The 16,734-nt window shown below is 48.2% G+C and overlaps 1 protein-coding gene across 9 annotated transcripts in view; it reads left to right on the forward strand.

Moving 5' to 3' along the window:
• The window catches only part of PPFIA1 (PTPRF interacting protein alpha 1), a 91,006-nt gene that overhangs the window by 67,056 nt on the left and 7,216 nt on the right, over positions 1-16,734 (forward strand). For 5 of the 9 annotated variants that reach the window (XM_032414558.1, XM_032414556.1, XM_032414560.1 and 2 more), the window contains 9 exons: positions 718-890; positions 1,070-1,163; positions 6,861-6,942; positions 7,049-7,249; positions 9,178-9,240; positions 9,744-9,770; positions 13,711-13,886; positions 13,974-14,071; positions 16,491-16,666. In XM_032414558.1, coding sequence (XP_032270449.1) covers positions 718-890; positions 1,070-1,163; positions 6,861-6,942; positions 7,049-7,249; positions 9,178-9,240; positions 9,744-9,770; positions 13,711-13,886; positions 13,974-14,071; positions 16,491-16,666 — 1,090 coding nt within the window. The remainder of the gene's footprint in view (positions 1-717; positions 891-1,069; positions 1,164-6,860; positions 6,943-7,048; positions 7,250-9,177; positions 9,241-9,743; positions 9,771-13,710; positions 13,887-13,973; positions 14,072-16,490; positions 16,667-16,734) is intronic. The other 4 variants (XM_032414557.1, XM_032414565.1, XM_032414562.1 and 1 more) reach the window with 2 other exon arrangements.

Consider the following 16,734-nt stretch of genomic DNA (forward strand, 5'->3'; position numbering starts at 1 on the left):
CGGGGAGCCGTGTGGGGATCGGGCAGAAGACGCATGGCTGTTTGAGCAAAAGTCAGTTTGGAAAGAAAGGGGCAAATGGTGTCAGCACTTTTAGGACAACTTCACGTTTTCAGAGTCTGCACACTGACTATGGAGAACTTTCTATTCCTGTGGGAGCCTGTGCCAGCGCGCGGGCTCCTGACGGTTCCTTCTGTCAGCGGTGCTCTGTGCCCTTCCGAGCCGTCCAAGAGCCCCGCACTGTCCTCACACCCAGGCCACTCCGGTAGCCGCTCTGTTGCTCATGCACCCCATTCCAGACCAGCACCGTTTGCGTTTCTGTTCCACGCCAGGCGGTGCTCAGTGAGGGCTGTGTGCGCCTCTGTGCCATGGCCCTGCTCCCACCTTCGCCGGCTGCCGGGAAGGGCCTGCTCGGGGAGGAGCTCAGGGCTCCTGAGGGGCAGCAGGGCCAGCGTCTGTAGGAGCGCCTTCCCAAGCTCTCGGCCCCTTTGGCTTGGCACCGCAGCCTCCCTGGGAAGGAGACAGTGTCAGCCTTCCGGGGACAGCCCTCCCCAGAGGTGTTGATGGGAGCTTGTGCTTCTCACGCACTCTGTGAAGGCGAGACCTCAGGTTTGGCCGTGAAGCATGAAGGAGTATTAAAAACGCCGAGCGTTCTAGGTCGTGTGTGTGGGATGGTGTGCTGTGCTGAGCACTTGTTCAAGATCCTTTCCTGTCCCCAAGCTCCACAGGCTCACAGGACGGCCCCGTGAGCAACCCCAGCAGCAGCAACAGTAGCCAGGACTCGCTGCACAAAGCCCCCAAGAAGAAGGGCATCAAGTCCTCGATTGGCCGGTTGTTCGGCAAGAAAGAGAAAGGCCGTCCCGGCCACGCTGGCAAGGAGCCCACGGGACCAGGTTGGTGGCGCAGGAGTACCTGCTGGGGTGAGCGCGGGCACTTCCGTGAGCCGGCCGCCCGGGCAGAGGCGCGCTCGGGATTGCTCGCGCTCCGCCTGGGGATGCGCCGCCCTCATGGGGAGCCCGTGCAGGGCCGCGTCTGTTCCTCTCGGTGCTTCAGTCCCTCTGCTTCCCCACAGCTGCTGCTTCAGAGACAGAAAACTCCTCTCAGGATGCCCTGGGGCTCAGCAAATTGGGAGGACAGGCCGAAAAAAATCGTAAACTTCAAAAAAAGTAAGCATTTTTTATTTGTCATCTCACTGAGCAGCTGTCAGTTGCACCTGATTTTTAACCAACGGTTATTTATTAAATGTACCGTCCAGCTGAGTGTAGTGTGTCCAAAAAGATGCACCTGAGGCCTTTATTAAACGGTACTTCCTGGAGGTGGTAGAGCACTTACGAAGTTTTGAAAAGACTCAAACGTGGGTTCCTGGCCCACCTTGGGAATTGTCTTAGCGCGTGTCGAGGTCTGCACTCGGGGCTTGGCCTCGCAGCACTTGACTCTGAATCCCGGCTCTGGCCCTGGCCTGTCTTGGGGCTCTGGGCGCTTCCGCTTTCTCCTCTGTACGTGGGAGCAAGGGGGGCACTTACCTCCCCTGCTTTCGGGAGCACGAGATATACGTCTGTGTCTTCGTAAATACGCACGTGGTACTTTCCACACAAGATGCACTAAGTGTACGTCTGACTGTCCGTAGGACTACAGCCACTGTGAAGACTCGGCCACCAGCATGCAGAATTTGCTGTTCGTACCAGTCATCTGTCAGGACATCCTCACTGTGTTGTCCTTCTTTCCTTCCCCAGGAGAGTCTGAGTTTTTATCTTAAATAGATTCTCAGTTTTGTAGTCTATTTTTACATGTCAATTCTAAATTGTCTTGACTCTGGAAACGAGTGATAACAGTGGGGACAGTTTCCTGCCGAGGATCTCTGGTGGTGTGATGCCTCGGGATAGGGGCGCGAAGACACAGTGCTGACACGTTTCTCTGGGACTTTCTGATCCAGAGCACGTTGTGTGTTGGCTCACCATGTCCCAAACCAGAGTTAAGTGGATGAACTGGACAAGCTGGGACCATATCTCAGTGATCTGACAACTGAAAAATAAAACTGATGCTCTTCAACAGAGGAAGGCGGTGTGTAGTCTAGCGGGGAGGAGCAGGACGTGAGCCCAGGGAGGAGGATGGGGCCAATGGCAAGAGGCAGGACGTGGTGGGCTCTGAGATAAACCTGACAACGGGAAAGGCGTCGGCTGCCCTCGGCTGCCCTGAGAGCCAGCACTGGTCTGGAGCCTGGGCCGCACGTCCCACCTGAGCCCACGGGACCCTCTCTGCTAGAGGCTGGCTCCCCTTTAGCCCCCAGAGCTGCCAGCTGGTTTCTCCTTGGTGAAATGTGCCTCATTTTAGTTTTCTTTTCAGAAGTCATAAAAATGATCTTGACTGACATACCATGGATTCTGTTTCAGGTGAAATGCTATTATTTCTGTTGTTGCTCACAGTACTGTAGGAATACTCAGTGTTTTGGTTCTCTGGGAATGGAAATTTGTAGAAACCGCTTAACAGTGGTCTGATCTGAATGTTGCTATCTTTGAACTGTATAAAAATGTTTTAAAATATCTTGGGGAGTTGCCATTTGGCTGTGTGAAATTTAATATTGAAGCTAGGCCTTTTGCTCCTGGAACCGTGCTAGGAAAATTCTGTCCCTTAGATTTTGCTGATGTGTTTTATTTCACATCTTATACTTTCTGTAATGAAAACAGTAAGGTTTGGGGCAGTGCCCTCTGGCTCTCCCACCCCACTGCTCCCAGAAATGTGTATTTCACATAGGAGCATAAATCGGCCAAACGTTTCCTCTGTTTCCTGCATTTATTTTGTCACTGTCAGGAGGTATGCTAAAGTACTTGGCCATATGAGGACAGCCTTTATGGAGTTACTTGCCCCAGCATGTGATTAAATTTCACACTGCGTGTGCGTGTGCACATGTGTGTGTAGGTTTTTCTGGAGCTGAGATGTTCAAATTGATGGATTTGGTTCTGTGTTGCCATAGCTATAACTGAGTACCTAAGGGTGGGTCGTACTCCGTGCTCTGTTGTCATGCACGGCAAGTTGTAGAATGTACAGTTGACCTTGAACAACACGGGTTTGAATTGCACAGGTCCACTTAGGTGCAGTACATATAAACACCGTATAGCACTGTAGGTATATTTTCTTTATGATTTTTTTAATAACCTTTTCTTTAGCTTAATTTTAAAGAATGCAGCCTATAATAGATATAACATATAAAATGTGTGTTAACTGTTTGTTATTGATAACAGTTCCGGTCAGCAGTAGGCTGTGAGTAGTTAAGTTTTTCGGGAGTCAGAAGTTATTCTCGGGTTTTCGAGAGCGGTGCTCTGTGTGGCTGGCAGAACCGTGGTGGGGGGTGGGTAGGGCCCCGTACGCCTGCATCCGAGGTGCCGGTCTCAGAAAGATGAGGCACGGGGCGCCTGGGTGGCTCAGGTCATGATCCCAGGGCCCTGGGATCGAGCCCCACATCGGGCTCCCTGCTCCGCAGGAAGCCTGCTTCTCCCTCTCCCACTCCCCCTGCTTGTGTTCCCTCTCTCGCTGGGTGTCTCTCTGTCAAATAAATAAAATCTTTAAAACAAACAAACAAAAAAAGATGAGGCACGTTGCCTGTTGTCATACCGTATTTGATGAGCAAAGGCTTACATGCTTCTTGTTAGGAAAGGCGACTTTACTCTCGTATTTATGTCCTAACTCTAAAAACACGTGTCATCTGTCCTAGGTTACGTGACTTCTCACATACGTACGCCTGCTCCCCACAGGATTGAGCAGATTTCTAAATGTCTTTCTCCTGCAACTCTCATTGTAAGGCTGGGCGTTCCGCATCAGTTTACTGTTAGAACAGGCGTTTGGGAAATCAGGTGTGTGGGTCTAGAGGGAAATCAGGTCGCAACTAAGTCACCCTGCAGCGCCCGTGGGGTGGCTGAGCCAGGCCTCTGCCTGTGCTCGAGTGCCTCCCCTGTCAGTGAACACCAACGGGACCCAGGTGGGAACGCTGGCATCCCTGTGGCAGGTGCAGGGCTCCTCCATCTTCCTCCGCAGAGGGGGCAGCCCCTCCAGCTGGGCTTCCGGGTCATACACCAAGGAGGACACAGCCACAGCGGGGAATGCGGCGTCCGAAAGCGGAGGAAGGAAGTAAATGACAGCAGAAGCCAGACGAGTCTTCTCGCCCTTCCAGGAGACTGGCTCGTAACCCAGGTTCTTCAGCACAGAGTTAGGTGCAGAGAAGCGCTGGACATTTCAGAGTCCCACCACCTCACGTGTTGTGTTTGAGGCTCTGGAACTCGTGGCGGAAGAGTTTTGTTTTCTGGGAAATTGACCTGGACAAGAATCCCTCATTTCCTTCCAGTAAACTGTTACCTATCATGCTTATTTTTGTAGTCGTAGTAAAGAAGGAGAAAACCGGATGGTTCTGTCACTCATTAGAGTGACCCTCTGGGTAAACGGGCAAGTTCATAAGTTTACACAGCTGCTTAATTTATACCAACCAGCCACAAATGAAGGAAGTTGGCTGTGTGCAGTAGGCTGTTCCCAGTGGCCAGCGAAAGAAACACAGTCCCTAGATCCGGCGGGGAAGGGGTGTGTACCTGTAACAGGTGACAGACAGGACGGCAGTGGAGCTGGCCCTTGCGTCCTGGGCGTGCCCTCCCCGTCGGCGCGGTGTCCAGGGGCTCCGCGTCATCTGCTCTCATGTGGGAGGCCTGCTTCATGTGAGGGGGAGCAGTCACCCCTGCAAGAAGGAAGGGATGCCAGTGTTCCCACCTGGGTCCAGTTGTTGTTCAGTCTTCTGCGCCGTGCACTGATAGGGGAGGCAGGCGAGCACGGGCAGAGGCCTGGCTCAGCCACCCCACGGGGGCCCCACCTTCCTGCGGGCTCCTGCATCCCTTTGCTGCATGGTCCTGGCTCCACTGCTTCATCTCAGTCTCAGCAGGACCACGGGCCTGAGCTCAAAGCACATCCATGCTAGAAAAGGCTTTCCATGCGCAAATGGCCACTGCCAGGAGGAAGGTGCCGGTAAAGTCAGAATCGTGTGCACCAACCTCCAGGTCATGGGATTCATAGTCCTTGTTTACAACAAATAACTATTTCTGATTTTTTTTTTTTTTATGTAGGCTCTGCGTCCAATGTGGGTCTTGAACTCACAACCCTGAGATCAAGGGTTGTACGCTCTACCGACGGAGCCAGCCAGGTGCTCCTGAATAACTATTTCATATTAAAAGACAAAGTGTGGCAGAGTGCCCTGGGTTCGGTCACTGTTCAGTGGACTTGGAGAGTGCAGGGCCTCTGAGAGGCCTCCTGGTCTGGGGCAGAGCCCCTCCTCGGCTGGGCCACGCTGTTTAGGACTTAGCACCTGACCACGCTTCCGCAGCGCAGGCCTTTCCCCAGCCCATCGGCCAAGGAAATACTTGTATTGATCGTAGGGCTCATTTGGCTTAAGTAAGTGTTCACGTAAAATATAGACACTGTCTTTGAGAATTTGTCCTTAGAACACGGAAGTCAGCATTTAATTGAGCACGTTGATGACTTACTCCACCCAGAGAGGCCCCTCCTCTGACCTCTTCTATGCAGTGTTCGGGCCACGGAGCAGGATGTCCACAGCCCAGGGGCCTCTGTTTCTTCTTGGTTTATGAATAGCTTTGCTTCTTTTAATGAGAAAAGGTTGCCTTTTTTTTCCCCCCCTCAAGCTATTAAGATTTTTTGCCTTCTGGGGCACCTGGCTGGCTCAGTGGTGGAGCATGTGACTCTTGATCTCAGGGTGGTGCGTTCCAGCCCAGTGTTGGGCATAGAGCTTCCTTTAAAGAAAGAACAAAGAGTTGTTGCATTCTCTGATGTAATCATTCCTGCATAATTACAATATCTGTTACTCCAAGGAAACCCAAGGTTGATTAAAGGAACACTTACTTGAAATTTTATGTGAAACATTTTGAGCTTTAATTTTACATAGATTTCACAGCCTCAGGAAAAGTCTAATAATATTTAAATATATTAAAGAGCGTATGTATATTTTTAGAAATAAAAGACGCACTGGACTGCAGAAATTATTAAAGAGAAATAACACTAAAAGTGACCTAGGGATTGAAAAATGCCTCAGGATGCCCAGGCACGTAGGTTAAACTGCCCCCAGTCCAACCCCACCTTCTCTGGGAGGCTTTTCATTTTTAGGAAGAATTAGTGTCTTTCAGAAAGCCTTGTAAGTACACAACACAAAAAAGTAAGATAAGATTCATAAAGATTGTTGTGTTGCCCCTTACATAACTACGTTGTCAGTAGACAGTCCTTTTTAAAGATGCTAGTAAGGTAAAGTCATGGTTTGGGGGTCTTAGAGCCAGGCCTACAGAATATTTCCGATGCTTCCTGCTTGCCACTCCTGACGACATCTGAGTCTCACAGTCTGCCCTGTGTGCGCTGATATGCATGGTTGGGATTTAAATTTTCTGGTTATGAAGCCTGGGGGTGAAACCACAGGATGACCTAGCATCTTAACTTATAAGTACCTGATGAACCTAAATAGCACTGTAGACTGGAAGCAGCCAGCACCCGGCCCATGACTTACTGGCCATATCAGACCATTCCTGGTGCGAAACTCTGTGATGTTGTTGTCCATGCGGAACCCTTGAGGCCCTCACAGAGGCTTCTTCGCTCTCCCGGCTGCAGCTTCCTCTCCTACCCAGTTTTCCTCGTTATTCAGATAGTCCCTTGACTCTCCTTCCTTGGACATGAAGACTGCTGGGATTGTTAATGTTGGCAATAAGTCTCTGCCAGGAGATGACTCAAGGATACTTTTAGAAATGTGTAAAGAGAATAGCTCTGTTCAGCTTGTTTTATATATGCATGCGCTGGTGGGTCTTTCATGCTGAATCTCTTGTTATCTGTAGGCATGAATTGCTTGAGGAAGCCCGGAGACAAGGTTTGCCTTTTGCACAGTGGGATGGACCGACCGTTGTTGTTTGGCTAGAGGTATATCTTTCTTTTCCTCCTGGGTGGAGTATGTTCCATATGTGAGTGTGTTCATCCATCCGTGCGCTGTGCATAACCTTCTGGCCTTAACGCTTCTTGTCTCCAGCTGTGGGTTGGGATGCCCGCCTGGTACGTGGCCGCTTGCCGAGCCAATGTGAAAAGTGGGGCCATCATGTCGGCCCTGTCGGACACGGAGATCCAGCGTGAGATCGGCATCAGCAACCCTCTGCACAGGCTGAAGCTAAGGCTGGCGATTCAGGAAATCATGTCCCTGACAAGTCCGTCAGCCCCTCCTACTTCAAGAACGGTATGTGTCTGCAGAAAGAGTGTACCTGCTGTTTCTGTTGCCTCTGCAGTTCTTACAAACATGCCAGTGTTCCAACGTAAAGGCTTAGCATTCAGAAACATGACAACTTTTAATTGGTGACGGCTGGGTGGTTCACAGATCCTTTCCTGAATGTTCTTACACGGTCGGGTGGCTCACAGATCCTTTCCCGAATGTTCTTACACGGTCGGGTGGCTCACAGATCCTTTCCCGAATGTTCTTACACGGTCGGGTGCCTCACAGATCCTTTCCTGAATGTTCTTACACGGCTGGGTGGCTCACAGATCCTTTCCTGAATGTTCTTACACGGTCGGGTGGTTCACAGATCCTTTCCCGAATGTTCTTACACGGCTGGGTGGCTCACAGATCCTTTCCCGAATGTTCTTACACGGCTGGGTGGCTCACAGATCCTTTCCTGAATGTTCTCACAACCGCTTGGCTGCGGTGGCTTTGTGATATCGAAATACAAGTTTTTAAAAGTGTAGAAAAGTAACTATCTCTAATTTAATATGAATTGGCCAAAAGTGAAGGGGAGAAAGCTTCGATTCCCCACTTGCACTGTGACCAGTGTTTTACTGAGGGACGTGTTGGGCCCGTTCCGGGAGCCAGAGGCCCTGGGGGCTCTGAGTGCGCAGCAGCCCGTGAATGTGCAGGCGCACGCCGAGCCTTGTCTGTGCTCGCGAGGTTCTGCTCCACGTGGGAGGACCGCGACCGTCCTTACGGAGGGTCCCCCTCATGGAGTGGGCGGCAGCACCCTAATGCACACCTGGATGGTTCCTGGGAGACAAGACAGGCCAACCCCTGCTCTGTAGAGTGCGGGTTCTTTACGTTGGCTTAGCCCCCGCTCTGCTCTTGATCTGCTCTGAGGGAAAACCCGATGAAGAGACCGAAGAGCCTCACAGACGTACTGCTCTGAGCGGCAGGTTAGGGCCCAATTCGGGGCTTGCGGCCCCTCTACACAGAAAGGGGCTGCCAGCTGGCTTGTTTTACTTCGTTTCTTAGGGGAGGAGTCGGAATGAACCGTCAGTCTGTGCTCTTACCTGCGGCCCAGGGAGCTCTGTGCTGGGAATGTTCTCACAGCATCTGACCAGGTCCCCATTGCCCGGTTGTTTCCAGTTAAAGTGACCTTTCTAAAAATGAAGGTGTAGGGTGGTTTTCCCAAAGTCTTTATGAACTGTCCAGTGAAGGCTGCTGTTCTGGATGGAGTCAGCGCACAGGCACGGCGAGCCTCCCCAAGCAGGGAACCGCACCGTGAGACGGGGTGCGCCCGCTCCCGGAGGGGCCCGGTGGCCGGCACGGCACCGTGATGGGCCTCAGGTCCGCGGTGGCGCTTCAGTGGGGCCAGGATTTTGGCTCCTTGAAGTCACTGGCCATTCTGGTTGGACGCACTCAGCCCTGTGCCCTGCCTCTTGGGTTTCCCCAGACAAGGTTGTCCCGTCCGCATGGCCCAGTCACCTCAGAGCACCTGCTGGGGACTGTTGTCCCACAGTCCAAAGCTAGACCTGGGGACTGTGCTCTTTGTTGTGCTCTGTTCAGGTAAGACTGTAAATGTATCGAATAAGACTTAGTTGAGAATCATTCACAATTTTCAGAAGTACAAAATGTGTTGTTTTTATATTTTACGCACCTCAGGTGGTAAGCATGGCAAATGAAGCGCTAGGAATTATGGGCTGTTCTTGGGTTAGTGACAGCACAGTATTAGTATGGTGTGGTTATTCTTTATGAAGGGGGTGAGCTTGTTTTAATGTTCTGTCATTTTCCATACGGGCATCTAAAATGAAAAGGTGAGAAGAATGGCCTTTGCCTCCACCTGCTCCTTTTATGTGCCTGAGGCTTACGTATCTGCCACCTTTCCTCTTTGTCACTGCTTCCCTTGCCCTGGATGTGGTTGGTCACTGGGGTCACCCTAGACCACAGGAAATGTCTGGTTAACGCATGAAGAGATGGAAACGCTCACAGCCACGTCACAAACGGTCAGTCGCAGCCCCGAGCCCACCTCCCCCAGTGCTCCCCACCTACGAACGGCACGATTCTCGGCTTTCCCTTGGGAAGCAAAAATGTCATTTCACATTAAATTGTTCCGATAAGTATTTCCATTAGGTATTAGTTAAATGTGTGAAATGGAATTCTATTTTAGATTTTTTTTTCAGGACCTTAAAATTGGTAGACTCGCTCTATTTAGAATAGATTTAATTTCTATCTCCTTTAAGGAGAGACGTCAGTTTGGCGGTCAGTCTTCATGTTCTGGCCCTAGTTTTCTCCTTATATGGACGTGCTTGCCATGGGAAATTGGCTCTTTGCATGAGAAATTGGAATTGTTGGTTTTGCATGAGTTTTGCATGATGCTTTTTTTTTTTTTTTGACTTTTTCACTCAAGTCACTCTGCACCTTCCCTACAATGTTAATTTGCTTGCATCACTAAGCTCACCAATACTAATAGTTATGTTCTTTTGCATTCCTAACCTCGTAACACCAGGAGGATGAGGAGGGAAGCTGGGCTCAGGTTGGAGACTCTCTATAATATACTCTTCACTCTAGGTACCGCAGCAAAAGAGCTGGAGTATGAAAGCTTGTAATTGACTTTTCTTGACATTTTTAACATCTTAATTGGTGCAGAATATCATTGATGACTTAAAGCGTTAGTCAGAGCGAAGCATAGGATTAAAGAGTACGTCTCATGGACAATTTTGAACCTTTCTCATGTGGCACCGTGGTGGTGAACTCTGTGTGACAGAGATTACTTCGTTTAGCCCCACGGCTGTCGTACGGTGTGCCGTGGCTCTGGCAGCTCCTGGGGTACATACCCAGCATGAGAGTTGGCACAGGGACTGTCCCCGCCTGTCTGTGTATCAGGGGTTACTCAGTGGTGCCCTGCTGCTGTGTTGGTCGAGAGGCTTTCTCACTTGTGGGATTCTCAGAAATCAAGCCTCTCCTTGCAAAACGTACATTCGAATTTTCAGCTTCCTGGCTCTTCAGCTCACAAAAAGCTCTGTCACGACTGTTTCGCAGCCTTGATTTGAGACAGCTTGATGAAAAGCAGTGGTTCCCTATGTGTGCTTCTAGCCCCATTGCTGCCTGACTTGCTGTTCTGTTTTAGCGCCAGATCAGAGGCTGCAAGGGCACGGCCAGGAGGTTCTTCCCGAGGCTGTTACTAATGGCATCATGTTCAAGGATCTCAGAAGGATCATGGTACAGCTGAAGAAAATCAAACTAATCTTAAATCTGAATTTTTCTCATTTCCAGTTGATGGTTGAAACCACTGTTTTTCTCTATTTGTACTCCTAAAATCAAACCGATGTTACCACTTTTTTAAAAAGCAAAAGAGGAGGGGCGCCTGGGTGGCTCAGTTGCTTAAGCGACTGCTTTCGGCTCAGGTCATGATCCCGGAGTCCTGGGATCGAGTCCCACATCGGGCTCCTGGCTCAGCGGGGAGCCTGCTTCTCCCTCTGACCCTCTCCCCTCTCATGCTATTTCTCTCTCTCTCTCTCTCTCAAATAAATAAATAAATAAAATCTTTTAAAAAAAAAAAAGCAAAAGAGGAGAGTGCCTATAATATTCCGTGAGCTCCCTCTCCAGCCCTTTGATTTAGGCACTTTGTGCCCCTACTCCAGATAAATATCCTCATTAATCATTTAGCCCGCTCAGATATCCCTTTACAGGGCCAATAATGACCATCAGTGAATTAAAAAGGGTGCATTTCATGATTGCTTAAACATCAGTGTTTTACATTAAGAAGGAGAACTTTGGCAGCACCCCGGTATGAGATTCCCTATATCGGGGCGTGACTTGTAAGGTAAACCAGCTGAACATTTGCTCTTTGCAGTGGAAACATAAACAAGGATGAGCCATGCCAATGACACCAGAATTAGCCAGCATCGGCCTTCAGCGTAAGCAAGGACGGTTTCTGCTCCATCCCTCTTCTAGATGGGAGGAGAACGAAGGGCAGAAGTCGGACAGTGCGCCTTCCACGTGCTATTACATAGTCACCGGCTCTAACACCAAGGGCGAGTTTGAGATGCCCTTGGGCATTCAGGGCAAGAAAACAACAAGGTGTGGTCAAGTCATCGATGCGTTCACTTAGCAAGTAACATCAGTGTGCTGTCTGTGCAAACCGAGCTGCCTGCTATTGACACCTGCCATCATCCCTCCCATCTTACAGAATTGTATTTGTGATCATGTCAGTGCTGGAAACAATAGAGCCTGTGCAGTGGCAGTTTCTTGCAGCCCAGGTGTTCTCTGACCAAGAGGGATCCCTGTCCTGTGCTTTTTCAGAAGGCTGTGACGGCAGCCCAGGAGGTGTGGGTCTCCTGGCTTTGAGCCTGGCTCCCCCGGGAGCTCACGTTATGGACCACTTAAGAAGTGGGACTAGAGTATGTAATGAGTAAACAACATTAAGGAGGGCTCTGCTCCCATGGAATTGTCTGTTTAGAAATTTCTTTGCATTTTGTGTCCAATTAGGAATACATAAACAGAGGCAAGAAAGCAGTGATGGATATTCACACTCTTTATCCATTCATCTGTTGAAGGGCATCTCGGCTCTTTCCACAGTTTGGCTATTATGGACATTCAAATATTGACCCCACCTATGTTCCTGGGATAAACCCCACTTGTCCTAATATCTTATTCTTTTAATTTATTACTAATTTGATTTGCTAATACTTTGTTAAGGAAAATTTGCTTCTGTGTCTATGAGGGATATTTATTGGTCTATAGTTTTCTTGAAATGTGTCTAGTTTTGGTGTCAGGACAATGCTGCTCTTGTAGAATGAGTTAGATATTTCTTCTTCACTTTTTCGTAATAGTTTGTGTAGAATTGGTAATTTTTTCATAAATGTTTGGTAGAGTTCACCAGTGAAGGCATTTAGAGTAGAGATTGAGTGTATGTGCATCATGTGTGCTTGTGCTTGTGTGGTTTACAGCTACAAATTCAAGTTCAGGTACGGGTTACCTGTTTCTTACTGAGTGGCTCTCATAGATTATGTCTTTCATGAAATTTGCCCGTTTTATCCAGGTTGCTTACAGCTGTCCACAGTTTTCCCATATTACCCTTTCAGTGCCTGTAGGGTCTGTACTGATGCCCACTCTTTAATTCTTGATGTTGGTGATTTAACTTTCTTCTTTCTGGGTAGGGGCCCATCAATTTCAGTGATGTTTATGAAGGTCCAGGTTTTACTTTCATCATTTTATTTTCTGTCATTTTTTTTGTTTCTGTTTCACTGATTTCTGCTTTTATTTCCTTCCTTCTGCTTGCTGTGGATTTCATTTGTTCTTCTTTTTCAAGTTTTTAAAGGTAGAACTTACTTTATTGATTTATAACCTTTTTTCATTTATAAGTACTTAATACTGTAAATTTCCCTCAAGACACTGCTCAAGCTGTGTCCCACAATTTATGATTGTGTGTGCACTTTCTTTCTTTTTTTTTTTTTTTGAAGATTTTATTTTTAAGTAGTCTTTACACCCAATGTGTGGGGCTTGATCTCACAACCCCGAGATCGAGTCGCATGCTCCACTGACTGAGCCAGCCAGGTGTCCCTTGCATGTTCATTTTCATTTAGTTCAAAATATTTTCCCATTTCCCTGTGATTTCTTCTTTTGACACATGGGTTATTTGGAAGTATGCTAATTCCAAATATTTGGGAGTTTTCTAGATGTCTTTTATTATGGATTTCTAATTTAATTTTCTTGAGGTCAGAGGAGATACATTTGGTATGATTTTAGTCTCTTTGTATACATGGAGCTTTGTCTGTGTTGGAGAATATTCCGTGTGAGCTGCTTTTGGGTGAAGTGCTCTCTCACATCCATTGGGTTAGTTGAGGCTACTGCTTCCGGGCTTCTCCGTCCATGCGAGCCAGTTGTTTGGCTCAGCTGCTCAGTCCGTTACCAAACAATGGGGGGGTGGGAGGTCTCCTGACCGTCTCTCCTCTCAGTCTTACCGTGTTCATCTCCTTTCAATTTGTGTTTTAATTCACTTTTTTAAACCTGATTTTGAAATTAATGTGTTTTATTAAGGAAATACAGAAAACAAAATGTTAAAAATAAAATGAAAGCCAGCCAGAGATATTTTTACTGAGTAGACTTGGATTGATCCTTCAAACTTGTTCATGAGCCGTGATCGTTCTTTGTGGTTGTATCATTATACATGAAAACTAGCTCAGAGAGACAATGTGTAACCAGTTTTATTGTGCTTTGGTAAATATGTTAAATTCATTAGCACAAGTCATAGACTGTTCATGGTATAATTCCCTTTGTAGAAAATGTTACTAACAATTTAAGAGTAAATAGGAGATCAAATTATTTTGAAATTATAAAAAACAATGTTATTAGTTTAGCCTTTGAGAATATGTAACAGATTGAAAGATCCAGTTTAAAAATTATTTAAATGACCCTTGTGACCTCTTCCATGGCTTTTCTTCTGAACTGATGTGCTTAATTATTGCAACCAGACCCTCGCCTACGGGGACATGAACCACGAGTGGATTGGCAATGAGTGGCTGCCCAGCCTGGGCCTGGCGCAGTACCGCAGCTACTTCATGGAGTGCCTGGTGGACGCGCGCATGCTGGACCACCTGACCAAGAAGGACCTGCGCGGGCAGCTGAAGATGGTCGACAGTTTCCACAGGTGCATCCCACAGGATGGTCCTGACCAATTAGCTCAGGGAGTTTGCACTGTTGCCACGGCTAACTTTTTTTTTTTTTTTTGTAATAGAAACAGTTTCCAGTGTGGAATTATGTGCCTGCGGAGGTTAAATTATGACCGAAAAGAACTGGAGAGAAAAAGAGAAGAAAGCCAGAATGAAATAAAAGGCTAGTACATTATGTGTAATGGATGCAGCATATTTCTGCTTCCCACGGTGCTAACAGTTCAATGACTGCCTATTAAAAAATAAAAAAAACTAGAAGGAAAAAAAATTAAAAATAAGTTAAAAAGATCACAAGGGGTGCCCAGCTGGCTCTGTTGGTGGAGCGTGCGACTCTTGATCTCAGGGTCATAGGTTCAAGCCCCACATTGGGTGTAGGGATTACTTAAAAACAAAATTTTAAAAAGAAATTAAAAATAAATAAACAAAAATCAGGAAAGGCTTTAAGTGGAGAAAACTAGTCTGGCATCATTACAGAGGAGGGAGGGATGAACTGTGTGCCTCTAAAGACCCTCCTCTGTGCCCATGTCCTTGTGCTGACGTCAGTCTGTAAGGTCGGGGTCTCAAGGTAAGCATTTTTCCTGTGACCTCAGACATTTCCCCTTGTGACGACACATGTCCTTTTTTGTTCAGAAATGCTGCTGCACGGGACGCCTGGGTGGCTCGGTTAAGCGACTGCCTTCGGCTCAGGTCACGATCCTGGAGTCCCGGGATCGAGTCCCGCATCGGGCTCCCTGCTCGGCAGGGAGTCTGCTTCTCCCTCTGACCCTCCTCCCTCTCATGCTCTCTGTCTCTCATTCTCTCTCTCTCAAATAAATAAAAAATCTTTAAAAAAAAAAAGAAATGCTGCTGCACAGCACTAGATAGCAACAGAGCTAGAGGTGAACAGGCCCCCACCGTGTGCTGCTTGGTGGAAGTCTGGAAAATACTGCCCTGTCTGTCCTTGAGGGGCCCGGAATAGAACAGCGTGGTTCTGCTCCCATGGCTGAGGGAGCAGCGTGGGGCTAACATGGCATTTGGGCCCTGAAGACAGGGTGGGAGCCTCTTCTTGGCGTCGGGGCAGGCAGAGGTATTTCAGATAGAAAATAGGCCGGGGGTGTAAGGGGACAAGGGTGCTCAGCCAGGAGACAGCAGATGCTCTTCTCTGCTGGGGAGCCACCCACCCAGGACACCTCTCAGTGAGCAGGTGTAGTAGTTTGCTTTGAAATAAGACGTTAACGATTAAGCTCCAAGTAAAATCACCCCAAATTTTCAGTACAAAGAAATCACTAAGAATGGTAATAGCAGATGAGACCTATTGACCAACTCTAAGCATATAGGTTAATTTATGTAATCCTTAAAACCACAGTCCTCTAAGTGCTGTTTTTCATCTCTTGTCTTTATTAAGACAGAAATTAAAGATAAAAATATGGTTGGGGAGATGGTCCATTAGAAGGATAGTCTAGCCATGATTGAGTTAGTGTGAATCACAAGAAAAACCATAAGCTAACATTTGTAATACATGTTCTATACACACATAATACGTTTAACATATAAATAAATATAGTAATGATCTCTAAATATTTTATGGCTGTATGTGTGTGTGTGTGTGTGTGTATCTGTCCTTTTATCTAGAAAAGGAGGTGGGAAATGAGATACGTAAATCTGTTCCATTTGTTTTGTATTTCCATCTTAAATCTTTTCAGAGTTGACAAAAGCTGTCTTTGAAAGTAACTGGTGATCATCTGGATGTACTTTTACAGGGTGGCTATTTTTAGATCTCTACTAGAGCAAATTTAATAATTTATTACTTTGCATAAATACAAGATCTTCCCCCAAGTCTCTAATACGCTGGAGAATATCTTCCAATTTCTCTATTTTTAAAGTGCGACAGGGGCGCCTGGGTGGCTCAGTCGTTAAGCGTCTGCCTTTGGCTCAGGTCATGATCCCAGCGTCCTGGGATCGAGCCCCACATCGGGCTCTCTGCTCCGCGGGAAGCCTGCTTCTCCTTCTTCCACTCCCCCTGCTTGTGTTCCCTCTCTCGCTGTGTCTCTCTCTGTCAAATAAATAAATAAAATCTTTAAAAAAAAAATAAATAAATAAAGTGCGACAACAGGAAAGTCTTTGAGATTATAAGTGAGGGGTTTGCGTTGAATCACAAGGTGCCCGGCTCCAGGGCCAATGCCTGTGATGGGAGGAGAGTATTTCGGAAGGCCTGAAGTCTGTAGGTGGCGCACATTTGTACCTGGTGGGCGTTCAGGTTCTTGGTGTGTCCTTCTGGTGTCCGAAGCCTGGGCCCCCGTCGCTTTCTATTCTCTAGAAACTCGGTGTGTGTAATAACTTCCTTGCTCCAGGGTTTACTCGAAGGGTGAGTTCCAATAGGACGGTCTCCATTGGACAAGCCAAGGGCCAGGACGACGGTGTGCGAGTGCAGCCGAGGCCGTCTGTCCACCTGGCAGCGCCCCCAGGGCCCATGTGGCTCACGTCTTGTGTCGGGAACTGGAGGCTCGGGGCCTGCGGGTGGATCTTTATCCTGTGTTACGGGGCGAACGCAGTGAAACGAGCTTCCTGCAGCCACTCTGAGCATTGTTTTCACTCGTCTGCAGATGTGCTAGTTTGGAGCAATGATCGAGTGATTCGCTGGATCCTATCGATCGGCCTTAAAGAATACGCCAACAATCTCATCGAGAGCGGCGTTCACGGCGCGCTGATGGCCTTAGATGAGACCTTCGATGCCAACGCCCTGGCGCTCCTGCTGCAGATCCCGACGCAGAACACGCAGGTGATGCCGGCCACGCCCGCACCCGCCCTCCGACCGGCCACGCCCGCACCCGCCCTCCGACCGGCCAC

This window comes from Phoca vitulina, unplaced genomic scaffold, assembly GCF_004348235.1.
Source record: "Phoca vitulina isolate PV1807 unplaced genomic scaffold, GSC_HSeal_1.0 scaffold16, whole genome shotgun sequence".
NCBI lineage: Eukaryota > Metazoa > Chordata > Mammalia > Carnivora > Phocidae > Phoca > Phoca vitulina.